The 26948-nt window shown below is 40.4% G+C and overlaps 1 protein-coding gene across 10 annotated transcripts in view; it reads right to left on the reverse strand.

Moving 5' to 3' along the window:
• KIF16B (kinesin family member 16B) overlaps positions 1 to 26948 on the reverse strand; it is a 288439-nt gene that overhangs the window by 27091 nt on the left and 234400 nt on the right. For 6 of the 10 annotated variants that reach the window (XM_045445357.1, XR_006703353.1, XR_006703355.1 and 3 more), the window contains one exon: positions 25656 to 25745. In XM_045445357.1, coding sequence (XP_045301313.1) covers positions 25656 to 25745 — 90 coding nt within the window. Of the gene's footprint in view, positions 1 to 4887; positions 4972 to 25655; positions 25746 to 26948 lie in introns of those variants that run through there. The other 4 variants (XR_006703358.1, XR_006703357.1, XM_045445356.1 and 1 more) reach the window with 1 other exon arrangement.

A 26948-nucleotide genomic window follows, 5' to 3' on the forward strand; every position in this document is an offset into this window, starting at 1 on the left:
AGGCTAAGAATCAAATGAGATGATAATTCTGCTGCCTCCAAGGAACTGAAAAGAGTACAACAGGGAAGGTCTGGGACATAAACCCGTCTCTTGGTACAAGCAAAACAGTGACAGGAGTCTTAACAGAAGTGGAGGGGAGGTTTCCTGGACATTATGGAATAGTGCTACTCAAAATGTGGTATGTGTTTTGGAGGCCTGTATTGCAATTTAACAGTATTTTTATGTCTATTGAATCTATATATAGTAAGCTCAATAATTATGCTTGCATTTTATATGACCTTTTTATTTCATTTTTCATTTCATGTTTCTAGTAATTAATGTTCATTCATTTTGCGAAAGTACTAATAAATGACAGAGCATAAATAAGTGGTTCTTTACTACTGCAGCCTGAGAAGCAGTATATTCTAGAGCCGTGTTTAAGGCCAACCACATTTTTCTTACTAGAACTCAATTTGATAGCCATTTGGATATACATATAATAACGTACTACGTATTTTTTAGATATAATATTTGCATAAAATATTTAAAGTCACAAAAATCTCTGAAGATATTCTAAGTTTATACTCTTTGGCAATTCATATAGAAAATAAATCTGCATAGTAATGATTTGACAAAGCAGTAGACATATGCTTTAAAAATAAACAAAGCCATGGGGCGCCTGGGTGCTCAGTCGGTTAAGGGTCCAACTTTGGCTCAGGTCACGATCTTGTGGTTTGTGAGTTTGAGCCCTACACCGGGCTCTGTGCTGACAGCTCAGAGCCTAGAGCCTCCTTTGGATTCTGTGTCTCCCTCTCTCTTGGCCCCTCTCCAGCTTGCGTGCTCTCGCTCTCTCTCTCTCTCTCTCTCTCTCAAAAATAAAAATTAAAAATATGTTTTTTAATTTAAAAATAAAGCCATAACCAATTGAGATTCAGAACCTTTGATGAGCCATGAAGTGAATATTTAAAAATCAACAATTATGATAAGCATTTTTCCTTACACAAAAATATAATGAGAGGTCACTCCTATAGTCAGGGTCAGTTAAGAGATGAGGAAAAAGATGAGAAACACTGTGTTGCTCTAGAGTTCTGTAGAACACTGCCTGGTACAGAGTAGGTGCTCAATACTTGCTGAATGAAAAAAAAAAAAAAGGTATTTAAGAATAAATAATGAGGCAATGGATCTTAGTTAACATTGTGGTGTAATGCTGGAAGATGATGTTTCCTCAAAGGAAAAGACATTTCCTTTACAGAAAGACTCCATTCCATTCCAAACTTCGAGCATGCTGATTATTATGACAGGGGCTTGCTCTGAAAGACGCCGTAGTGTGGGCTGAGGCTTTGTCAGTGACTGGTGGTAGGACCTTCTTGGTCCCCCTCCTCCTCCTAGATCTCCTTGCCTACAACATGGAGATGATAACAGAGCTCACCTCACAAGCTAACTGGGGGAGAAGATGACATGTTATATGAGCATTTTGTTTATGCCTGGTACTTAGGGAATGCCCAGGTAAATGGAAGATAGCAGTAGTATTATGTGAAAGCAGAGGATTCTGCCAATATTTTGTCACTTTGACCTACAACAATGGCAGTTTCTTATGGTTCAGCCTAATATTAATGGTACCTGGTTTCAAATACAGTAAACAGAACCTTTCTTCTCAAAATAATTCATCAAGCGGAGACTGATGTATTCGTTTCCTGTCACCTCCACTATCTTACCTGCCAGCATATGTCTCCTGGGCTGCTATCCAAGTTACAAAAAGGGATGTATGAGCCTGGGAAGCAAGTCACACATGGGGAGTGTTGCCATCATAATCCTCTGACTGCCTGATGGCAGGGTCTGCCCAGGACACGTACACCTACACTGTGCTGGTTCCTCCAGGGCCTCAAGGGAAGCAATGTTATAAACCACATTACAAACCTTCAAAGATTCTATGGCTCTTTGTGAGCAAAAGTGCTGGGCAGCTTTCGAGCTTGAGATGCAAAGCAATAGCAGGCCAGATTCTGGAAAATGGGGCTCCAGGTATAAACTAGGGCTGGCCCAATAACTTTGTGTGGGTGGGCCACATACAAATTTATCAGTGAGAGCTAGCACTGGAAGCCATATTTACACCCCTCCATCGACCATCATCGCCTTCTTACTCACTTCTACCTTTTATGGTGCAATATAACCAGGCTACAACCCTCAGGCTCCCACACTGCCATCATCACCACCACCACATACACAGCTAGTATCATTCTTTCCAAAGTAAGAAACTCAACCTCCAAAACATCTCATGACGGTTAGAAATTCCTGTTACTACCCATCATTTTTACAAATAAGTACTGTTAACAGGTTACATAGCTTGGGAAGAACCAGCGTGGTGTCTATGTCTTTAATATGAAAATATTTTATATTTTCTGCCTATAAACTTAAACACAAGTTCTAAATCTTGGAACTATTTTAATAGAAAGGCAGATCAAAGCCCAATGAATGCCTGCTTTAAAACACCACTTTATACAGCCTACTTAGGGTGAGGAGGTTTATAAAGTTGCGTTTCTGGATTTTAAAAAATTGTCAGATAATTTCGTTTGAGCAAAACTATGTATATAGAGCGTATTAGCACAAAGGTAGTCTACTGAAATCCATTTTTATGTACGTATTTATGTATTTAGTTTTATCTCTAGGTAAAGTTTCATATAGGAATTTAAATATATGCTCTTAGAGGGAAATAAATTATTCTATATAATACCTAGCACTGTCTCCAGCATGTATTAGGAATTAAGTAAATGTATACTGAATTAAATCGAACAGAAACTCAGGGAAAGTAATTATGTTAATTTTCACATGAAAATACAGTAAATCAAATGGTGGCTTCTGATGTTAGATTAAAAAAAAAAAAAGATACAATAGTCGTGGGAAATTAACTCAAGAATCTCAGATTAATTTTCCACTAAAGTGAAACTGAATTATCCTTGCTCCTTGAAAAGGACATAATACTCTAAGATTTAACCGTCAGCATAAGGAAAATGCATTTAATTTAAAATGTGCCTATTTCTACGAGGCATGGAATCCATTCTTTAAAGGCTAAAGCCACAGGTAAATAACAGTCACAGGCAATGGAATGGCTCCTTGTATAGGTAGAGACATCAATACAGAATTCTGTTCTTAACAATTGATGGCTTAGTAGGGCTAGGTGATTGGGTGGGAGGCACAGAAAGAACAAAGATGGGCCCACCTAAATACCAGGAATGAAAGAGGCCCCCGAGCTGTGCTCTGACCCTGAAACCTGGAATGGAAAGACAGGAGTCACCAAGGGCAGAGCTCACAAATACTCAACACACAAGATGCCCAATCTGTAGTGGCACAGCCGGGCGCCGTGTGAATTCAACAGGAGCCCCGAGAAGTAGGAAAGATAATAGTATATTTCCTGTTGGTTTATAAACTTGTTTTTATACACTATCATGCTCCACCCTTCCATTAAAAACAAGTCTAGATAACTGAAGGGGGTAAAGGTTAGGTAAAAAAATAAATAAACCATCACCAGTTCTATCATTATTTGTACATTTTTTTGTATGATACAAAGCAAACCTTTAAGAGAACTTGATCAAGCAGGCTCACCACCATGACCTTTCCCTTGAAGGCAAGTCCTTCAGTTGGGTATCAGGGTCATGCCAACTCATAGATGATTTTTAGAAACCTACCATGATTCATTCAAAGCTCAGACTTCATAGACCCAGGACCTCTTCAAACGCATCATTCCTCCAGTATAACTCAAATGCCAGGAAGGATTGCTACACCCTGAAAATCCTTCTTTCCTCAGAGCGACTATATGAGGATCTCAAAACTCTAAGCTGCCCCTGATGGACCACAATCTCCTAATCTTTCATTTTAGTTTCCCATTTCTCCCCTTCTTTTGCTCTCACTGGACCCTCCAGCCTCTGGATGTTTCCCTAATCCTTGGTTCACTAGCATTAAGTGGATCCCATGGGCAGTCATTTCAAACTGGCTGTCACCAGGAATGAGAATAGAACCTAATTTTGATGTAGCACTTCATGATTCAGGAGGGGCTCTCTTGGGCCTTCTCTTACTTGATTTCATTTGCAACAGGTCTTATTATTATTCCTCCTAAATAAGTAGCACAGAGGAATTTGAGAGGCCCCATGAAAGCTTGCTGACATGAGACTGTAGTCAGCTATTTGTAATTTTATCCTGCCCGCCTCAGTGGCAAGGGACACCAGCCAGGCAAAACGGCACAACGGCAGGAGATACAACCCAGGATACCTATGACCGTGCCTTAGCACCTAGATTTAGCCTCAGCGTTAGATTCCAACCAAATAAGCAACTCTATCTTGAAAAGGAATACAAACTACATAAAGCAGTCAACAATGTGTATTGGCAGCGAGGCACTCAGAAAAACAAGCTGTGCTGAGCCAAAGTTCTATATGTAGCTGGCTCAGAAGAATAAATTAAAACAAGTCAAACAAAGCCTCACCATGACCAAAATAGGTATGTGTCTTTTTGCTTCCAACTCTCTCAAAAAAGTAACAATAATGCAATACTATCTATCTTCAGTTAATTAATTCAAGCTTCTTGCAGCAAGCTTTTGTACCTCAATCTGTATTACAGACCATCTGTCTCTGCGAATCGTTAGCTCTCACCCACAGCCTGCTTCCTAACCCTTAGAAGAAATGTGATCTCCTTCAAAGCTGGAAAAACGTTCTGTTACACCAGAGGGGGGTTAAGGACGGACACTTTAAGTAAACCAATGTTGTTACTTTACGATGCACCGCAGCCACCTCCGCTGTTAATGAAACAACACCTTCACATCCGTGAACAAGAGCCATAGTGTTTGTATAACAGGAACAATTCTCACTGGTCAATCAGATGGCAAATTTTCTATGCGGAGAAAGCAAAGCTTAATTCTGTTACCTCTAAGTGACTTCGCCTCTCAGCAATCACTCGTTCATCCTTGTTTCCAAATAGTTTCTTTGGAGGGAACTCAAGGGTAGCAAGCTGAAATACATATTTTATAAGAGATGCATTAATATCATACCTACGACCTTTGGCTTTTATTTATCTATTATCTGCAGTCTCTATCATGGAGTGAAAAGAGGAAGAGGTTGGAAATTTAAAGATGGTAGGTCCTCCCCTACTCAGTCACTAATCTACTGTGTGACCTTGAACGGACAGGGTAGGACTCCACAATGGTCAAATGAGGAGGAGAGATGATGGGAACTCAGAGAAAGGACAGGTCTTAGTCCCAATATTTTGTCTCAGATGGGTGTTTCCCAAGTTTTATTTGTTAAAACGCAAGTTTGTTCTTTTAGTCCCCTCCTCGCGCCTAGAATTCAATTATTTTTGTGCTAGGAATGAAAGCTTACCTTGCACAGTACTGGAATATTCTGTAAAACATTCTGAGACCATTGTTCAGGTTCCTTAAACATTCCATATTGCCTTTTTATAGCTATGGTTACAAATGAAGAATTCCCGTGTGAAGGGAGGACCTCTCTTTGAATCTTTTCCTTGTTCTTTAGAGAATAAAGGTTTAGGATTTGTTTTTAGCCAGGTCTCGGGATTTCATGGTTATTTTCTTTGTGCTTCTCTTCTTGGAGGTATTAAAATCGTAATAAAAAGATAAGTTTTATTGTAGGCCGTGAGGCAAGAAAGAACTCCATAATCTGATGAGCACCTGACCAGCCAGTGCCGCTCTCGTCAAATGAATGCTAAGCGGAGCAATAATTGCTGGTGTTGGTGAAATTCACTATTTCCTGCCTTCCTCACCTTGTCGAGTTCAGACAAACTGAGAGGCTGATGAAGGATTATACAGGAAAAAAAATTAACGTTTCTTCCAAAACATATGTCACAGTGTGTCACAAAATCCCTGTTTTATACACATGTAAATCTCTTAGTTGATTTAAATTTTTATTACCGCAGTGGCAGTCAAAAATTAAGACCCGGCACCTATATGTTTAGTGCTTGAAAAGCTCAGTATTAAAGTAGAAGAATATACGTAAAGTGCACATAAGTGAACTTGGTAAATTTTCAACATCTCAACACACTGAAGCTACTACCCAGATCAAGAAAGAGAACATGCTCAGCACCGTAGGCCCCGCCAATCACCGCCTCGCAGCCCTGCTCTCCCACCCTCTACAAAGACTGACGCTAGCCTGACTGACTTCTAACAGTGAGGCTCAGTGTTGCCTATTTTTGAGCTTTATGAACTCCTTGGTGTCTGCCTTCACCACCCTACCTCATGTTTGTGAGATCCATCCACCTTGCTGTGTGTAGCAACAGTTTGCTCATTCTTGTAGCTACACAGTATTCCATTATGCGAACATTCCACCATTTATTTGTTTAATAGTCTTGTGTTACTGGGCTACTGGTTAGTTTCTAGTTTGGGGCCATTAGGAATTGTGCTGCTATGAACATTTTCCCAAAGGCCTTCTGATGAACATATGCAGGGATTTCTGCTGGTCAGAGTCTTGGGAGTAAAAATGCTGGGTCACAGGGTATGAAAGTGTTCAGCTGTGTTGGAATTACCGAATGGTTTTCTGGAGTGGTTTAACCACCTGACACTCCCATGAGCAGGGACTGAGAGATCCAGTTGCTTCAGATCCTTGCCAATATCTGGTCCATCTCTGGTTTGTCTTTGCAATTTCATTGGGTGGGCACTGATCTCTACTGTGGCTCCAGTTTACATTTTCCTAACGACTAATGACGTTGAGTGTCACTTTCACATGCTCACTGATCATCTGGTTGGTCATTGTGGGGAAGTGTCTGCTCAACTCTTTTGTCATCTTTTATTAGGTATCTAAGGTATCTTCTGTTTTCTTATTAATAGCAATTCTCCTTGTTAACTCTCATCAAGGTATCTTTGATGACTTAATGTCCTTTTTTAAAGTTAACTGAGGTTGGGAAGATGTTTACTCCTTTCACACTCTAGCGTTGTACCAAAGCAGAGAAAACTTGGGGTGGGTGGCATGGAGCACCTCTTCTCCTCCTACTCTCACCACGTTCCAATTTTGGTGATGACACGGAGCTTTAAAATCAGTTCAAGGTAAAGTGAAAGACCTTGGGTACTGAGGTAAGGCACACCCAGTCTGAATCTTGGCTTGACCACTATCTAGCTGACTGGCTGTGTTTCTCTCTGCCTAAATATTCCCTGCGGAAAGGCGGCAGACAACGGTCCTAAACTTCCCCAGGTTTCTGTGAAGATGTAGTGAAATAATGACAGATGGACCTTAGCTACTGTTACGATTTGCTAGAGATCTGCTCATTACAAGAAAAGCAGCATGCCACATCCTCTTGGACCCTCTCTCCATCCCTGGACTGGTGATGTGGCCTCGGGGAGCAAAGGGTTTTCTGGAACCTTGGCCTCGCTGGCAAAAACACACTTCCCAGCTGTTGCAGTTTCGAGAAGACAGGTACACCAGAGCTTGTCTTTTGGGCTTTATCTAGCCCCGATTTTATCTTGTACAAGTGTGTTTCCCCCCAGCACTGACGCTGAAACCTTGGCAGGCATGCTGTCACAGTTGGTTGTTTTGTCATTTTCTTATATGGCTGATGAGATGATGTGGTTTCTGTCAGGGGAAATTTATAGTCACGTTTGTGTGCTCAATCAGAAATGGGGCACTAACAGGACTTGAGGCAGCTGAACCGGGTGGGGAGCAAGCATTTAGCTGTCCTCGTTGTCAACAGCAATACTCTATTCTGAGAGGGAGGATAAAATTTTGTGCTGTTAATAACCACCCTGTGAAACAGGCATGTATAAAGTATGTGTAATGCTGTCGTTCAGATTTTTAAGAAGAAAAGGACACCTGTTAACAACTTTCGGGCATATAATCAGAGGACTATAATATTCAACCACTTAACTTCAGAGACCAGGAAACACAGTTAGTTCTAGACTTAAACAGTCATGGCGTGGCTGAGTTGAGACAAGGAATCAGCGCTGACTCTGAGTGTTTCACAACAGTGCTGTAGAGGGTGCCTGCAACGTACAGAAAAACCCCTTTCAAGTCCTTGGGAATCTAGGATTCAGAAGAAAAAAAGTAACCCCTTCTTAAGAATATTAAACCAGAAGAGTGATGTATAGCTGCTAAGCAGTGGCCAACAGTTCCAAGAGCTGTGAACAGAACCCCATGAAGACTGGTACCCAACAAGGGAATGGGAACATGCGGGAGAGCAACAGCAGTGGGGGGTAACAGGAAAGGGGCTGGGTTGGGAGGCAGGCTCCCAGAAGTCCATCCTGGGATCGGTCCTATGAGATTAGTCCGTTCCTGTCAGCTTACTCCTCTCACAATAAAAACTGGGAATAACGGTGGCTATCCTTATACACAGCTGAAGAGAGGAAGGAACGGGGGCAGAAATTCCAGTATGAATCATGATAGAAATGCACACTAGTGGGTCCATGTGCTTTTGGTGGGGCTGGGGCACAGAGCAAATTAAAGTAGAAAGGCAAGGCTGTGAGACAAAGTATAAAAGAAAAATACTGCCTCCATTAAAATAATTATATTTACATCAGAAACAGCTCTCCAACTCTCTTCCTTCTGAGAGAATGGAAATGACCTTGATTTCTCCTTTTTAGAGAATCTTAACACCGGTGTTTAAGCCTTGCTATCTATAAGCTCTTAGGCTAAATGAGATGAAATTGCCAATTTTGTAAGTTAAAAATGGTTGAATATCAGCAATTTCATCTGGTTAAACCCTGCATAAAACTTTGACATTTTTAAGCGACCACTAGGGCAAAGATACATTTCCATCTGCTTTACCTGCCAAGGGTAAGTATTCTCATTTGATGGACTGTCAGTGGGCTATATCAAACCGATATTCTTTCAAAGGCTATTTCTCTTACTCAAAAATAATACTAAACTAGAAGTATCTAATATTAAAAAGTATACGACAGTGAATGGGGGCCAGGTGATGCAGGAAGCCATTTGGGAACCAACAGCTGTTGACCCAGAACACAGAGCCACACTCGGCCATCTGAATCAGCCCATCCTCCATAAGGAAAAGGGACCATCACAGTCTTTGCCTGCACTAGGGGAAGGAGACAGGAATTACTGCTTCGTTCTTAAAACAGTAATATTATGCATGGAGGAGGGCACTTGGGACGAGCACTGGGTGTTGTATGGAAACCAATTTGACGATAAATTATATTTAAAAAAAAAAAGACAGTAACATTATAAAAATCCTTAGAAGAGTTTAGAGCTCTAGAACAGAGAAGGAACCTGAACTTTTTCTCTCTTCAAGAACAAAGTGACTGCCTCGTTTCTGTTAAAACAGACAGCAGAAGCAATCCTCCGTAGGTTTCATGGCTGGATTGTGAATTACTTAAATTTTTTAAAAAGGATAATTTACCAAGATCAACAAAGCCACTGGTCAGTTTAAATAAAGTGCCTGGAGAGCCAAAACAGACAAACAAATGGGCAAAACAAACAAACAAAAAACAAACACACATAAACACGCCAAACAAAAAAAAGAAAAACTCTTCCATTTTGCCCAAAGTGTTGCTGTCTGAAAAGTAACATTTCCAACAAGAACACAAGAAAGGGTTAGAAAGGGGGCGGTTCCGAACTGTCCCTGATTTCTCTACTCATGTCTGACATACATCAACATCTTCTGTTTGCTTGCTTGGTTTCCTCATGTTAAACAGAAATTTGTAAATAAGATAAATTATATTTGCTGGACGTTTTTGTTTCTTTTCAAGTTCTTTATATTCACAAACTTTCATTTTTATCGACTTATTTTTTAATCTAGCAGATGGTCTAGATTTGATTTCCATGAGAGACACTGTCAGGAACAGTGAATGGCAATCTGTAGGCGGGGGACAATGTCCTCTTTGATTGCCTTTGTAACCTGTGATAAAGGAAACACAGTGTCCTACATTTCTAAAAATCATAGTTCCTTAAGTTCTATATTCCTTACAGTAACTAAATTCGAGAGCGACTCAGGTAAATGTGATTCATATACAAATTATCAACATACTGGGATTCAGTAACGAGGGAAAAATGACTTTCCTTACACTTTCATTTTCATAAAGAACAAGGGCCATGATTTCCCCCTTATAACTCTCATGGAGAGGGTGTCTCGTGTTGGAAAGTATGATTCTACCAGAAAATAACCTTTCTACAAACGATAAGATGTGAGGGAACAGTTCTGGTTGAAGGTAAAAAAAAAAAAAAAAAAAATACTGCCTCCATTAAAATAATTATATTTATTTTGGCGGAGCTTTATTTGTTCCCCTTCAAAAGCACGAAAAACAAGAGAAGAGATGAAAAGGAAACACTGTGTCTCCAAACTAGGAAAGTGGCAGGGCTCTGCCCTGCAGCCTGGGCAGCACCCAGGGAAAGCTTGTCGGGAGTGGGGAGACGGGGAGCTGCCGGGGCCACCCTCACCTCGCCCCCAGACCGCTGACATCATGAGCTGCCCACCAAGGCAGGCATGCAAACTCTCGGGCAGCCCACTACACTGCGATTAAAGGGCTAAATCTGGGGACGAGGAAAAGGCAGGGGACAGCCGCAGCGAGAGGAAGGCGGGTAAGGGCTGTGGGGGTGGGGAAGGACCTGGGGAAGCTCACACTACTAAGGAGAGGAAAGGTCTGAGGCCAAGCGTGTACCCCACAGTGATCCCACAGCCCTCACGAACACCAGAAAGGAAGACAGTATGTGTCACAAAGACAAAACCGGTGGAAAGAGATTCAGAAAAATCCCAGGCAGAAGGTCAGGCACGTAGTAGGTTGCTGCCTTCATCATCGCCAGTATCTGTCCTCCCCTCGCCCCGGGATACGCTGCTGTTCCCCCAGCCATTAGTCCGCTGCACTGAAAGATGAGATGCCATTAGGAGGAACCCAGACTGGTACAATGACTAAATGAGTAGGGGTGAGAAGGAGGATGAGGGACATGTAAGCAAAGGCAGATAAAGAACCACCACCACATGAAGAACGGGCCAGAGACAGCCAGAGGGGTTCAGACATGGAGTCACTCATGGGCCACCTGGGGGGCTCAGTCAGCTGGGAGCCCATCTGACTCTTGACTTTGGCTTGGGACATGACCGCATGGTTGTGAGATCGAGCCCCATGTCGGGCTCCATGCTGACAGTGTGGAGCCTGCTTAGGATTCTCTCTCTCCCTCTCTCTTTGCCCTTCCCCCTACCCCACTTGCAAATGCTGTCTTTCTCTCTCTTAAAAGAAAGAAACTTTAAAAAAAAAAAAAAAAGGAAAGAAGTTACTCATGGTCTTGCAGAAACCACAAAAATCATCTCAAAAGAAGAGCTGAAGAAGTACACAGGTTGAAGGAAGAGACCGTGAGGGGAGAGGGGTGGAAAAGCGAGCCAGCTCTGAAACAAATGGCTGACTCAAGGACTGGGACAGGGAAGATGTAAGCTAAGCCTGAAGCATCTCATAGTGCCCAAAAGGAAGTGCCCAGAAACTTCAAAGCACAAAGATGGAGTGTTACAAAGGAGCACAAGCATTAACTGAAAGAGCTCCTAAAGGCCAAAGATGAAATAATCTGAAAACAAAATTTAAAAAAACAAAACAAAAAAACTAGTATTGGCTTATAGCCAAAATATGACCAGACAAGCAAACAACTGAATAAAGACAGACACGGGAAAGGAAAGACAAGCCCTCCACGCACAAGATTTCCAAATAACTTGTGGCTATCTCACCCTGAAGGACGTGGAACATACCTCTCCATGACTAAAATGTGTGCTGTGCACAGGGACTTCCTTCCAAAGAGTAAGTGTAGAAAAGGGGGAAGCCATGTAACATTCCGGGGGAGAAACTGGGAGAAACCTCAGCCAGGTGATCGAGATCAGTATCAACAGTGATAAGCCCCACGGACAGTGTTTGTCCCTTTCATCTGACATGATCATAATGGCACTTTTACCTCTGTAGTTCTCTCCTCCCCAAACCCACAGCTCTAATCACAAGAAAAGCATTACACAAATCCCAACAGGGAACATTCTGTAAAATACCTGACCAGCATTCCTCAATAAAGTCAAGGTCATCAAAATTAGGTAAGTATAAAAAAGTGTCGCAATAAAATGTAAGACAGATTCCTGGATGGGATCCCGGAACAGAAATGGGATGTTAAGTAAAAACTAAGAAAATCTCAAAAATGTAAACAATAATAATGGATCAATATTAGTTCACTAGTTGTGGCACATGTACTATAGTAGTGTAAGTTGTTAATAACAGGGGAGGCTATAAATCTAAAACTATTCAAATAGGACTTCTGGCTTGTGATCTGACACGTTGAGAAGCTTGGAAGCCATCACCCTTGCCCTCACAACAAGAAAAAAGCTGAAAAGACTAAAAATCAACAGCTCTTCGTAGATCCATCAGAGAGCTGAGGTCATGGGGCAAACTAATGTCCCCAAACTAGAGAGACAAGCAGGAAGAGACTGAGAACCATATCCTATTGGGTGCAGAAGCCTGTAGCTGGATCCAGGAGAGGCAGCAACAATTTAAACTGTAATTGGTGAGGGGCACTGGCTGTCTCAGTGGGTTAAGCCTCCAACTCTCGATTTGGGCTCTGGTCATGATCTCACGGTTTGTGAGATCAAGCCCCACACAGGCCTCTGAGCTGATAGTGCAGAGCCTGCTTGAGATTCTCTCTCTCCCTCTCTCTCTGCCTTCCCCCGTTTGTTCATTCTCTCTCTCTCTCTCTCTCTCTCTCTCTCTCAATCTCAATAAATAAACTTTAAAAAATAAATAAACTGTAACTGGTGAATTACTGGAGGCTCAGTACAGACTAGTATTTGAGTTAAAAACTCTGGGTACGTGTGGGGTCTGCACACTTCTGTTAGTTTTACCCCCAGGAGTCCAGCCAGGTTCTCATCCTGAGATGGGAGAAAAATCTGCTACTTTCCAGCAGGAGAGAAAAAGTAATCATTCTGAAATACACCCAAAGTTCTCTGTTGTCCTTAACATGGCCTGCCCTCAAGGGAAACTTGTACCAGAATCTAAGCGCTTTGGGATAACCAAACCTGGGGAAAGTAAAATGCCCCACAGCAGGCTCACTAAAAGAGGACACCTGATCAAAGGCCAATGCAGGCTTTTCCCTTTCCCTCTGGCCACACCTCACCACCACATCAAGAGGCCTCCTGATTACAGCGGAAAGAGCTACAAGCCCCAGGCTCTACTGAAGAAGTCTTTAGCCAAACCCAAAGACCAGGAAGACCAAAACAAGGGCACCTGGGAAAACGGTAGCCTCTGATACCACAGCTACAGCAAACAGCAAGCACAGCCTGGATTCTAGCCAATGAACATAAAACCTCACACCGAAGGCCTATCTACCTCAATTCCTTTCATCCAATACACCATGTCCAGCTTTCAGCAAAAACTGACAAGCCAAAAAAAAAAAGAAAAAAAGAAAAAAAGTTGATTGAAAAATCAGTACCACCACACCCTCACTATCTACCTCTCCCTACCCACAACCTACTAAAAAAAAGAGAAAAAGAAAAAAAAAAGTGGGCCAGAAGCACTCCACAAAGAATGGGGAAAAAGCAAAAAACACTTATTAGAATGAAAGCCCCAGTAGAAGAAACAAACCTAGAATGAACACAATGAAAACACAGATTAGCATGTAGTATAGAGAGTAAGGGACAATGCAAAATGAAATGTGCTAAGGGAAAAGTCAACATGACCCGAAGAGTTTATGCCTAACCAAAGTGTCTTTCAAGTGCACAGGCCACAGAGAGACATTCTCAAGCACACAAGAACTCTGGTAAAACACATCAAGCTGCATCTTTTCAAAAATGTACTGGATGATCAAAAAATAACCAAGAGATAGCACAATACAAAGATCTCAGGAATGAAGAAATTATGGTAAAGTAAATGTCCCCTCTATTTAAAATCACAATATTTAGGGGCGCCTGGGTGGCTCAGTCAGTTGGGCATCCAACTTCAGCTCAGGTCATGATCTCACGGTTTGTGAGTTCAAGTCCTGTGTCGGGCTCTGTGCTGACAGCTTCAGATTCTGTGTCTCCGTCTTTCTCTGCCCCCACCCCACTCACTCATGCTCTGTCTGTCACTCAAAAGTGAATAAATGTTAAAAATTTTTTTTAAATCACAACATTTAATAATATATAATTATATAAGTCTATGTACAATGTTTAATAATATATAATTATATGAATTTAGGTATAAAAGAATGTGAATGCTATATATCTTGACAGTGTAAAAAGATAATACAAAATGACTTAAAATTTGGGAGATGGGAGTAAACATAAGTGTACTGATCTTAACTTTGTTAGAAGAGTCAGTTGATCATTCATAAAAGGGAAACACAACTGGTCATTTGTAAACTAGAAACACATTTGAAAACTAGCAACTAAATTCTAATGTTTGTTTATAATCTTTTTTCTTAAAGTCCTATATATTTTAGAGAACTTAAAACTTCTTGTGGAGCAACATTTAATTTGAAGTTCAGTAATTTCTTCAATTTCATTTTCTTTCACTTCTGACAAATTCAAGTAAAATTAAACTTACCGTTTGCAACTAAAGATACGATATTTAGAATGACCCTAATGTTATAAAATTATTTATTCTTTTTCTCATTTTAGTTTTTTATCAATCTATATATCCATCCTTTTATCTGTGCCTATTCATTTAAGTATGTAAGATAATGTTCATTAAATAGTAACATTAATTATATTTAGAGAATGATTTGGGGCAATCTGTTGTTTTCTCTCTGTATTACGTGAAATTTTTATAAATGAGCATGCATCATCTTTATAGAAACAGTAAAAAGTGATTATTCTCTTTACAGATTTAATGGAACAGTTAAATTAGCGCCATATGTCTTTTTCTTTTAATAACCTGGGATTTGGGGCAATCAGATTTTGAAGTCTCAGTTCAGCACGGAGCTGCTGGTATATTCTCGAGCGATGTAAAAAAACCCAGTTTTATCACCTATTAAAATGAAGGAGTTGACCTAAGATGTTTTAAGTTTCTGTTCAGCTCTGAAATTCTGTAACTCAAGTACTGATGATGAAAATCTCTGTATGCTGAGTAAGAAGGAGTAGCATTTGGATACCACAGAGATACTTGGCTACATTGCCTCTGAGGAATGTCCTGACTTCCTGCAAAATCCTCACAGCATTCTTATTTGAAGAAAGGCAAAGGTATGTAGAAGGGAAATAGGGCCGGATTTATAATCATGAAGCACGGTACTTTTCAAGAGGTTGTAGAATAGAAAAAGGACAGATACAAACGGGAATGCAGTATTCATGAGAAATTCCTTAAAATGGTATCTTTTCCTGCTACAACCATTATCTTTGCAGCAGGAGTGGGAAATGATACAAAGATATTTGAGCTCTTATGGGAAAATTGTACGTTTAAGTTAAAAATGATGACGGAGATCAAATAAATTGGATATTTGTGGAAGACATGGTAGGCCTGGAGAACACTGGAAGAAAACTTAACAGCCCTTATGGCCTACTTTGTATAATTATGAAATGTGATTATGCAGACTAAAACACAGGAAACAAACAAATGAGGCTAAAACAGCACATTTCTTTGGCCTGAGAGAAACATAATGACAAGCTTGTTCTGCAATTCAGTAAATAAAACATATTCTAAAGACAAAAAGATTGAAATAAAAGCCATTAGAAAAATGAAATCAGTAATTTTGAGGCCTACTGACTTCCAATGAAATTTGTCTTTCCCTTCTTCAGTGACTGTAGAGTCTAAAACCCCGAGTTGTTAATTTTTTGAATGTTTGAACCCACAAGCCTCTAATTTGCAGGCTGAACAACAGATCTGTATGAAGAACTATCAACAGCATCAGATAAGACAAGTAATAATTGCTTACAACCAGCAGCCATTTTATGGAATTGCCTGTGAATTTCAGTTTTGGGAAAATGAAAGCATGGAGAATCCATTCATCCATGAAGTTGGTGAGCTATGTATGTATGTGCATATGTATCAGCGATAGTGTCCGCATTCTCTGTTGCTTTGTAATATTTCTTAATGATCTTAATGATCTCAGAGTTGGTTTTTCCCTTTCTGACTCCCAGTGAACTCACACAGCTCAATTATCTTCAAAGAGCCATCATGCCCAAATGCTGACTCCAATGTTTATTAGATTATAATAAGATAGGTTGGCCAGTCTGCTGCCATCACGAAGATAAATTAAATGCAATGGTAACGTTTGATTTTATTATAAGCCTTTCTCTCTTGGCCAAGTTCACTTTTCGGGTGAGCCAGACCCTATATTAAGCCCAGGTGGTCTTGGAGGCAACAGCATAGATTTTGATAAATGGGATCATTATTTCTTTGAATATAAATAATGGCAGCCCTTATACAGAAATTTAAATGAGTGATAAAAAGCCTTGTTTATCTTTTATGATTTCATAACAATTAAGCTGCTAAAACTGGATTATAAATCACTGAAAGAAAACCGAAAACAACTAATAAAGTGTGGAATCCTTACTGATGAAAGAAAAACATTTGACTTCTGTTACCACCTAATAAAAGTGTACTTTATTTTCATTCCTCATTTACAAAGCTCTTTCTTCTTTTTTTTTTCCCTTACTCCCATAACACTTGGCTACCTAACTAGTACCTGATTTTTAAAGATTAAGGGGGGAAATTCTACCTGGCACTCTAAGTGGTCAAATCAGCTATAACCTGACTTTTGTAAGTAGACATACCTACATGATGACTGACAGCATTTGAAACATCCACACCCTGCAGGTTTGTGGCTGTGAATTTTAGCCACTCCAGCTTTTGAGAAATGCAAATAATGAAAACTCATCAAAGGGCTGCTATAATTCTCACAGCTGACTAAGTGGGAGCATTTCTGGCTACTCAAAATTAATAGCAATTTCCAAGGTCTTATAAGAACAGCTGTCACTGAGAAATATACTCACAAACAAAAAAGGAACTCTCCTCCAAGTTTCACTAGAGGCATGAAAGAGCAACTCTTCAGAACAATCTGGGTGGATTATTAAAGGAGCAATGACAACAGACCTCTCATAATAAGCACACCACACAATATTGATGAATACCTGCTATCTTGCCCACAGCCAGGCACATACTAGACTTTCCTCAAATATCTGCTAAATGAATGCACAAGGCAGGACTCTTTGCTGGTGGTCCACATGGTATAGCCAGCAATTACAATGAGGACATATCACAGACAGAGCTGCTGTCCTGTTGTCACTGAAGTGCTAAAACTTGGAGTCATCCTATGTACAAAACCATCGCTGGGAACATAGTTAAGACTGCACGGACTTGGTCATATTCTGTATAAAGATGATAACTTTTTAAAATGCAATCACACAAAGCCTCCCAAAGCCAGTATCAATCTTATTCAGGCAGGGGCCAGTGAAGATAGATTTGAGGACATTCATATATGCTGCAACAATTTTGAAAGTGAGAAATGTTTCAGATATGTGAGAGTTTAATGTTGCATATTTAAGAATAATTATACAGTTGGACTAACTCAGATGCTTGCATTTTCTATCTCTTATTATGATGTTACTTGTCTCTTTCAGGGACTGAGACATGGCAAGAACCTGTCTTTGTCATGATATTCAACTAACAGATTTTTGCAGAGAAGAGATGTTCTCCTCTTTGGTCTCATCTGGGGCACTCTGAAAATTCCCCTTTCATGAATGACCAAGGTCATGGAGAGGAAGATTGAAAACACAGAAAGAGGACTAGGAATGAAGAGACATGAACTTTGCCTATACCCCAAGTCTTGATGTGACTTTCAACAAAACTGAGCATTTAAGTGTCCTTCCTTCCTTCCTTCCTTCCTTCCTTCCTTCCTTCCTTCTTTCGTTCTTTCCTTCCTTCCTTCCTTCCTTCCTTCCTTCCTTCCTTCCTTCCTTCTTTCCTTCCTTCCTTCCTTCCTTCCTTCCTTCCTTCCTTCCTTCCTTCCTTCCTTCTCTTCCTTCCAAGAGACAGACAGCATGAGCGGCGAAGGGGCCAAGTGGGAGGAGAGAGAGAGAGAGAGATAGAGAGACCTAAGCAGGCTCCATGCTCAGCACAGAGCCCCCAAAGCAGGGCTCGATCGCACAACCCTGGGGTCATGACCTGAGCAGAAATCAAGAGTCTGATGCTCAACTGACTGAGCCACCCAGGCACCCCATGAGTCCTCAAGAGTCCCCATGAGGTTTGGGAGTGCCCAAACCTTTAAGACTCCTTGGTGTACTTACATTTCATAATGTGCAAATGGGTCCAACCCGTTGTTATAAAAGTCTCCTTGCCAGTTGCAGAGGAAAGCCTGATACTCTATGCTTCACAGTCTTTGGTGGTCAAAGAAACAATCAACATGCCCCCACTGCCTAGGCTTAACGTAGCCTATCCTTAATTTTGACAAGATGATTGGTCCCTGGAAATTACCTTTTAGAACTGGTGACCTATAATAATGAAAAATCAGCCAATGCTCCCAAGGTGGCTGTGAAAGAGATGACAGGCAGCATACTAACCAGTGGTCCAGAGAGCACTATTTGGGGAACTGGGGCCCCAACTACCCACTCTCAGGCCCCACATCAGATTAACTGAATCATAATTTCCTAGTTTGGTGAAAAGCTTCTCAGAAAATTCTGAAGTCTTTTGCCCCCAGCTCCCCATACACTTGAAAGAAGTAATTAAAATACTGTTTTATGTCTTGGGTGGAGGGAACAGTGTGTTGCAAACCATACAGTGAGGTACCTTGGTCTCTCATAACATACTAGGTCAGGAAGCTGGCAGGAAGCGTTCTATTTTTGCCTACATAGCTGTTTGCTATTTAAAAATCCAAGGGGGCTGAGCTCTTGGTACAGGTGAATTTATCTAAGGCTTACTGAATGCTCCCTATGGCTATGGTTGGTAGCATTATAATTTGGGTGGTGAGTAGATTTGCAATTTTTATATTAAATTTGGAAAGCTGGTTATAAAACTGTTGAGAATGCATTTCAGTGATGGATGGCAAAAAGCTGTCCAAATCAAATCCAAGGCCAAGAGCCACTTTCTTTTCTTCCCTGTCCACCCCCACCCTCTTTTATTTTTGGTACTGCTTTGGGGAAATTACTTGGAAAATACAGAAGGTGAGAAATGGTTCTATCAGCACAAACTGAAAGTCCATATACGAATTAAACCACCTCCTTTTTTCCCCTCCCACTGTTATTTACTGGGCACCCAGAGACCGTTAGACTTGAGACAGAAGAGTTGCTCCATACAGCAATCTTTCATGTTCTATTCAAAAGCTCTGAAAACATTCCCCCCCACCCCAGCTCTGTAGGGAGAAGGGAGCCCCCTTGGGGATGCGGTTGATGGAGGCTGAGGTCCTGTTTGACACTTGGGGACTCGAATAACTCACCGTGATAACTCAGTTATGATGTGGACATTCACATGTCATGTTCCATGCCACGTATGCTGTCACCACACACGGGCATTAAAAGTTCCCGTAGCATTTATTTTGATGGTACCTTTCAATACAGAACATAGCCCATTTTCATGGTTCATCCTTTTGCCTCTGGAAAGACCAACACAAACCTGCTTCCGAATGACTCTTGGCCAAGATTATAAAAGGACCCTTGATGATGGATTCCAATGCCTAACTTCTCTCACTGTGAGATGGCTCTCCTGAGAAGTATGGTGCCCACTAGGTTCTAGCACTTGTTAAATGTATTAAAATTAAAGACCTCTAAAATCAGAGTGTGGCATCTCCGAACCTCCTAGAATGAGCAGCTCTCCCTGACCCTCTCATCTTCCAGCCCCATGTCCTCCTACTTTATAAAATACATTCAGAGCCCCCTAGACCACTCATCCAGAATGTAGGGGGCACAGACACCATGTTGTCACTCTTCATTCTGATGGTTGAGAGGGAACATGGTCTTAAAATAGTCTCTCTTCCCAGCTTCATGATAAACTGTGCTTTGATCAGATCATTGTCCACTCTCAATGACGTGGATCCATAGGTAAACTTCATGGACACGAGATCTTAACGGTAACTCTACCTCCTCCGTGGCAAAAAGGGAACATTTGTGTTTGAGCATATAACTTGACTGATGCTTAAAGGGATTATACTACTGACTTTAATGGAGTACAAAATTTTTCATACAGATAAAGAGCACTGCAGAAATGATTTGCATGATAAAATTTCAAAGACATGCTCTCTAGCAGATGCTGCATATTACTTCATAGTCGCTTTCAATAAAATATTTTATCTGAGGCTTTCACAGTCTTTTACAAACTAGCTGTGGCATTATCATTTTACAGATGTGGAATCTGAAAACACAGGGTTTAATTTGATTAAGATTCCATACAAGGTCAATGAAGGGGAGCAGAGAAAGAAAGCTAGAAAGCTATTATCCTGCACAATACATGTCAGTATATCAAGAGGACAATTAATTCAAGACAAAAGGGAAACCTATTTAGAATCCAGAAGAAACTAAGATGAAGGGAAATGAATAAACAAAAATAAAACAACAATTTTAAAAACCTTGAACAATGCAGCACCTCAAGTGAGGGCTCAGCCCCTCACACAGTGAATCTGAAAATGGAAGGAACGTAATGTTCACATACGATCCAACACCACCTGCAGCCAATCCGTTCTTCTTTAGTGTTCCACAGAACAAAGAACTTTGTTTTCTTTTTCTGAAATTTGTCACGATACAAAAACAATGGACTCAATTTTTCTTTGGTGTCTACTTTGTCCCTGCCCTCAGTCCCCATGCCTGAGTTTCATGGGACCCAGTGGCTTTGTCCTTTCAATTCACAGGTTTGTTTTGCTTGTAATCCCCTAAAGTCCTTCTATTTTCTTCACAGACACACATTATAGCTAATAATCAATGACCTCTTCCTGTTTTAATCGGGTCACCACCCAAGTGTATATAAAGTATCCCTGAGGGGTCTCCAGTTGACATCCCTCTCCTTATGGAGACGTTATAGTACACAGTAAATAATTAGGCAAATACATGGGAGTAAACAGGGAAATTAGAAGACGTAGCTGAATGACGGTTAAGGAATTCTTAAAACCTTGCCACTACTTGGGGGTAAGGCTCGGGGCTCTCAGTCAACCCAAGTTTTGTGTGTTCTTTTCCTAATCTTGGTTCTTCATAAATTAAGTCTTTAAAAACAGTTGAGCAATTACCCAATTTCTTCACAAGGGAAGTATGCATGTGTCAATTGGAAGTCATGCAGCTACCTTTAAGAATGTCCACAAAGAAGCAGTCACAGCAGCAAAAATCTGGAAACTACCCCTATGTCCATGAAGAGGAATCTGCGAATCTGATAAGGCGGTACGCCAACTTTGTTAGTAGACACCACTGCTCCTAGCAAAATGATCAATCACTTGATAAGCTGATAAACTGTTTGTATAGACTAGGGAAGTGATAGCTATCTGGTGTGAAGTCATAGATTCAGGCTTCTCTGAGTGAGGTTTCTTTTATAGCTCAGCAGGTCTCTTGTAGGTACTCTGCTGGAAGCAGTGATATTTGTCTTATACCTTCCTCAGGTCAATCAATGCTAGGTATGGCCTATGCTAGTCCTGTGAGTATGAATGTTTAGCTGGACCCAAGAACTCCTGAGGGCATTGCAAATGATTACTTCTGAGGGCCTGATTAAGAGAAACTTTCACACTCTATGTATACCTCTTTGAATGACTTCAATCTTTTCCATACACATGTAACTTATTATCTGAAAAAAAAAAAAAAATACTGAAAGAAAAAAGAAAATAGCCATAAAAAGAACTGTTGTATCAAACTCCTGTAGAGGTATATCCCCCAGGAAAAACAGGGCTAAAATGCCGGAAGAAAACGTGAATGAACAGGATATAATTCAAAGTTCCAAAAGATTATAAGCTACAACCCAAACTAAAGTTTCAAGGTGAACAAAGATTCTCTATCTTGGCAAGTAATTACAAAGCCTATGTATTTTTGAATTCAAGGGTATTTTTTTCAATATATTTTTCAGCTTGATTAAAAATTTGAAACCTTGTATAACTTGGTAAATTTAGTATGTATCATTACAAAAAAAAAATAATCGACCATCTTGTTACCCTTGTAACTAAAAGAACAAGAGGAGTTTCATACTTCTATCGAAATAATGACCCCAATTTGGTGAAGGAGTGAGGTAAATAAAATATGTTCCCACTTGGCTATGAAACAGTTATCTGTGAGAGGAATTTTTCAGCATCCTTCTATGTGAACCTTTGGGCCTTCCTGAAGAAGTTACACCTTTAACAAGTCAAATGATTTCTAGGATGCCGACAGGCCAAGTAGACCATTTGGAGATAGATGATTACTTCAGTAAGATTAACGTTATATACAGAGACGTCAATAATATGCACAATGATAAGAGCAATCATAACTGTTGAATACCTAATGAACATTATTGATCTCAAGTCTCCACAAACACTTAGCACGTAAGAGTATGTGAAGGTAGGCTGTGCAAAAGAAAAATCAACTTTATGGAAGAAAATACAGCTGATATTCAACTTGACATTTAAGCTTCATCTTGAAAATGTTAACTGGGCAATGTCGTTCTCCTCTCGCTGAAATAAGATTTATCTAGAGCTACAATGACATGCTGCTGCCTTTTTACAGATAATGTTTTCCCCCCATTTCTATTTTTATACTATTGTTTGTTTAGAGATAGTAAATGGAGCCTAATTGCCTGTGCTTCCAGACTGGCTTCTGCCCACCAGGTGTGTGACAGGAGGCAAGTCTCTGGCTCTGACCACAGGGTCCTGAATGGCAAAAGCATAACACAAGACCCAGGACATGGGAAGCACTCAGTCGATGGTGAGAAAACCAGTCAGAGTGTGGCTACTGTAAAGCTCAATGGCGCCCCCTCAGGCTTTGTAATTACAACCTCCCTTCCTACAGGCGGTGTTTATTTTAGGATCTCACCACATGGTTTCAAATCACTACTCACATTACCTCCTCTCTTTCAAACACATGCATACATGTGTAAGTTCTTTACATTTTTTGCCCTCAGAAGAAGGCAAAGTCACCAAGTTGGACTCAAAACAAGGAAAAGCAATTTCCAATCTTGGTTATCAGTTAGATCGTGAGCCTGCCTTCAGGAAAAGGGTTTGTATGGGAAGTCATACATGGATAGAATGGAAATTCTAGCTTAGTTTCCACATACAGACCTTCTTGAATATCATTCAGTGGTTTCCCAAAATACTTGTGATCAAGTGATACATGATACAGTCCCTACTTCCTGTCCCTACCTCCCTGTCCTCATCTCTACCACACTTGCCACTTCTCACAGGACTTTTTATTCTTGGAACATGCTTGGCCAACTGGCGTGGTCCCACGCCAGGGCCTTTGCATTTGCTGTTCCCTTTACTTCAGATGTGTCTACCCCAGATTATCATGCCTGGCTCCTTTTCAACATTAAGATTTCCCCAGGCCTGCCTAGCTCTCATGCCACACGATCACACTACCTTGTTTTATTCTCTCCATGGCACTTAACATTATCTAAAACTATCTTATTTGTTGGTTTGTTTGTTTACTGTTCATTCTCTCTGCTTCCTAAGAGGAGGGGATGTGGCTGTCTTGCCGACAATGGTATTCAGTGTGGGGTGGTTCAATACAGACTTGTGACTGGACTGGATGAAGGAGACCAGCCTGATTTTCCTCATTCGAAGCTCACTTAACTTTTTTCAGCAGGTACGTACACTCTTTCTGCCCTTGAAAAGGATTATCACATATGTGATAATCTGTGTTCGTTAATGTTGCCGGCTACCAGGCAATCTCTTCCACTTACATACTTACATCATGTTTAACCTCAGGGGCGTTTTCTTCCATTATGTTTTTAAAGACTGCTTCTGTTTGCTTTGAAATTTTCTTTAAAAACACTGATCAGGACTCGGCATCTGAGTGCCCAACCCAGAAACAACCTTTATACTAAAATACCCAACATCTTCTGCCCATTACATTTTATGGATATTTTTCCTAGAAGGCATGCAGCTCACTTAAGATGGTAACTGTCACATAGTGTGCATGTACGTTAAGTGTTAGTTATTATATTTTCCTTGTTTATTGTCAGTGTGTCCCCATATGAATTCAGGATATGTAAGAGAAGACATTTTTGTTCTTGTCCACCACTCTATTACTAGACTGTATTAAATCTGCCTACATACAATGGCGCTGAACTAACGGCACTGAAAGAACAGATATGAAATAAATCCTGCAATGCATGATACACACGTATTATAATTGATATGATATACATACATTTGTAGCATTGGGGAAAACCTGCACATTATTAAAGCACTGGTGGAGTAACTTATAATTAAGCAGGTAATGAGCTGCAAAGCTCAATTTAAAAACAAGTCATTCTATATGGTAATATGTACATGATACTTCCAATTTTTATTGTCAATATTAACTTGGGACATGAAGAGTAAATTGCAGAAACAAACTCAATAACTTGACTTTGATGCAGTTACTTCTGGAACTGAAGCCTCTTGAGGAACACTGAACTAGAATCCAAATTCGCCCCTTCTTCAGCTTTTAATTCACTGCTACCTGAGAGCTTAACAAGAGAATTTCGGATCCCTCAATTTTACCAGTACTCAAGGAAGCTCTTATTTATAAAAAGGAATTTCTCTTTATATTTATATCAGATAGGAAAGAGTACGAGCCATGGAAAGGCTAAGGAAGCATGAGTTATTTGATGCGAGGGAAAAACGTCTGACTAAATTCTTTTCTAGGCTGTCATAAGAAACTATAAAAATCGTGTCGAACAGCAATACTTAGTGAAAGCAGATATTAGACAGTGACCACTGACTGATTTGCAGTCAGTTCAAACCAAAATTCTCAAAGTGTTGTGCAGATACAAGGCTTCCTTTAGTTTAAGTAAAAACACTCACTCGCTCACTCACTCACTTGGAAGATACACATTAACTTTAAGAATACTTTTCTTTGTTAAGAAGGATTTTAGGGGCACCTGGGTGGCTCAGTCAGTTAAGCGACCCACTTCAGCTCAGGTCACGATCTCACAGTCCGTGAGTTTGAGCCCCGCGTCAGGCTCTGGGCTGACAGCTAAGAGCCTGGAGCCTGCTTTGGATTCTGTGTCCCACTTTCTCTGCCCCTCCCCTGCTCATGCTCTGTCTCTCTCTGTCTCAAAAATAAATAAAAATACTAAAAAAAAAAAAAAGAAGGATTTTAAAAACTAGTCTTTTCCCAAAGAGGAAAAGATTAATAATGTATCAACACACTCTGGATATCTGATCAGATGTATGAAATACCCCCTTGCTTCTAGAGAATTCCATATTGACTATCTACCTCCCATCCATGTTTGATGGCAAATTAACCTTAAAGACCTAATTTCTCATTAAGTGCAAGTCTAAGCATTGATATATCTTTTTTAAGAGAAAAAAAGGGCAAATCTATATTGAGGGATTTATTACTGTTTCATTTTAGTAGATGTTACCATTAAGAAGTTGTAAGTTTATTAAAATATTTGTTTAAAATTGGTAAAATGTATTGAAAGGGTAGAATTCATTTACTGTCACTTTACTATCACTTTCAAAATCCTGTGTTCAGAAAATGTTTAAATTGTGTAGAACAGAAATGAAACAAAGAACAAAAGTTAAAAAGCTACCTTTGACAGATGCGTAATTGCAACAAAACTTGGTGACACTTACAAGCTAATACCTAAAGGGAGGGGAGCATGATAATGCAATCAGCTCATTTACTTTATAAAATAAATGTTCTTAATTGGAGATAATTATTTCATAACTTACCTCTGCATACTTTAACTTCAATGTTTTATGCATTTCTCGAAAGCGACTGTAGCGCCTGAATACGGTCCATGTCTCATCTAGGACAGTAATCTATTACCAGGAAAATCAAAATAAATCAGCATTAATTAGAGGGGAAAAAATGACTAGAATTAAAAAAAAATAATTTTAAAATTAACAAAAAGTGATTAGCATGTGAAATTTCTCCAGAACTGAAAACATTAATCTAGCTGCATAAATAAGACTTATAAATAATAAGTGTTCTCTACTTAAGGATGCATCTCTGGTTCCTAAATCTGTTTATAAGCAGCATGTGCCTATGTAAAATGAAAGACAGTCACCTCTTAATGGCTTATAAAAAGTGTCCCTTTACTCTCCACTTGGGTGGTAGAAAGTAAATCCCATAGGGTGACCTTTCTGTTATGGCACTGTGCCCATACAAAATGTCAGTGCAGGCTCCCACATGCCACCATAGTGGATAGGATGGGAAAAAATGAGAGAAGGAGAAGCCAAGAAGTAAAGGGAGGAGGAAAAGGAGGAAGAGAAGGTAGAAGGAGAAAGAGGACAAAGAAAGATGAGAAAAAAAAATCTGTAACTCAATTATTAGCATAAAAACATACAACATAGTTGGCTTTATTTTAGAGGAGGAATTCTCAGTCCAATCTTTAACTGGTAGTTGAACTTATAGTTCCTGTTGAATGTGCTAACTGGTACACATGCAAAGGTCCTGAGGCACATCAGCTCACATAATCAAGATCACAGTGACAAGGGGAGGCTGGTAGACACCACCAGCCTGGACAATCACAGGCTAACAAGTCTCAAATTCCTATTACAGTTCCCACTTTTCTTCCTAGCTCTAGACTCATGTACCCGAGTTGGAGACATCATTCTTTAGATGTCATGCCATAGGAACTTTAAGGTCATGTTGTCTAAAACCAAACTCCACATGCTCTCTCTAGTCTCTAGTTCTTATCTGGTGTATTTTTCCACCATCCAGCAAGCCCTGTCAGACAGATGCTGAAGCCACACCTGATCCCCTCCTCCCCACCAATGTGACCAAGCTCCAACGAGTACTAGGTCTTGCTCTTTTTGCTTTGTAAACATTTCTTAGAGTTCTATCCTTCCATCCTCCACCATCATCACCATCTCACTCTGGGCCGTCGGGTCTCAGATGGCCTTTGCCAGGGCCTCCCCCAGCTGTCTGCATCCACATTTGCCCCCTCCAATCCCTTCTCTGCACAACTGCAAGGGCAGCTTTCTTCCACACACTCCGCCCCCCTAAAGACCCTGTGGTAG

This window comes from Leopardus geoffroyi, chromosome A3, assembly GCF_018350155.1.
Source record: "Leopardus geoffroyi isolate Oge1 chromosome A3, O.geoffroyi_Oge1_pat1.0, whole genome shotgun sequence".
In the NCBI taxonomy this organism is placed as follows: domain Eukaryota; kingdom Metazoa; phylum Chordata; class Mammalia; order Carnivora; family Felidae; genus Leopardus; species Leopardus geoffroyi.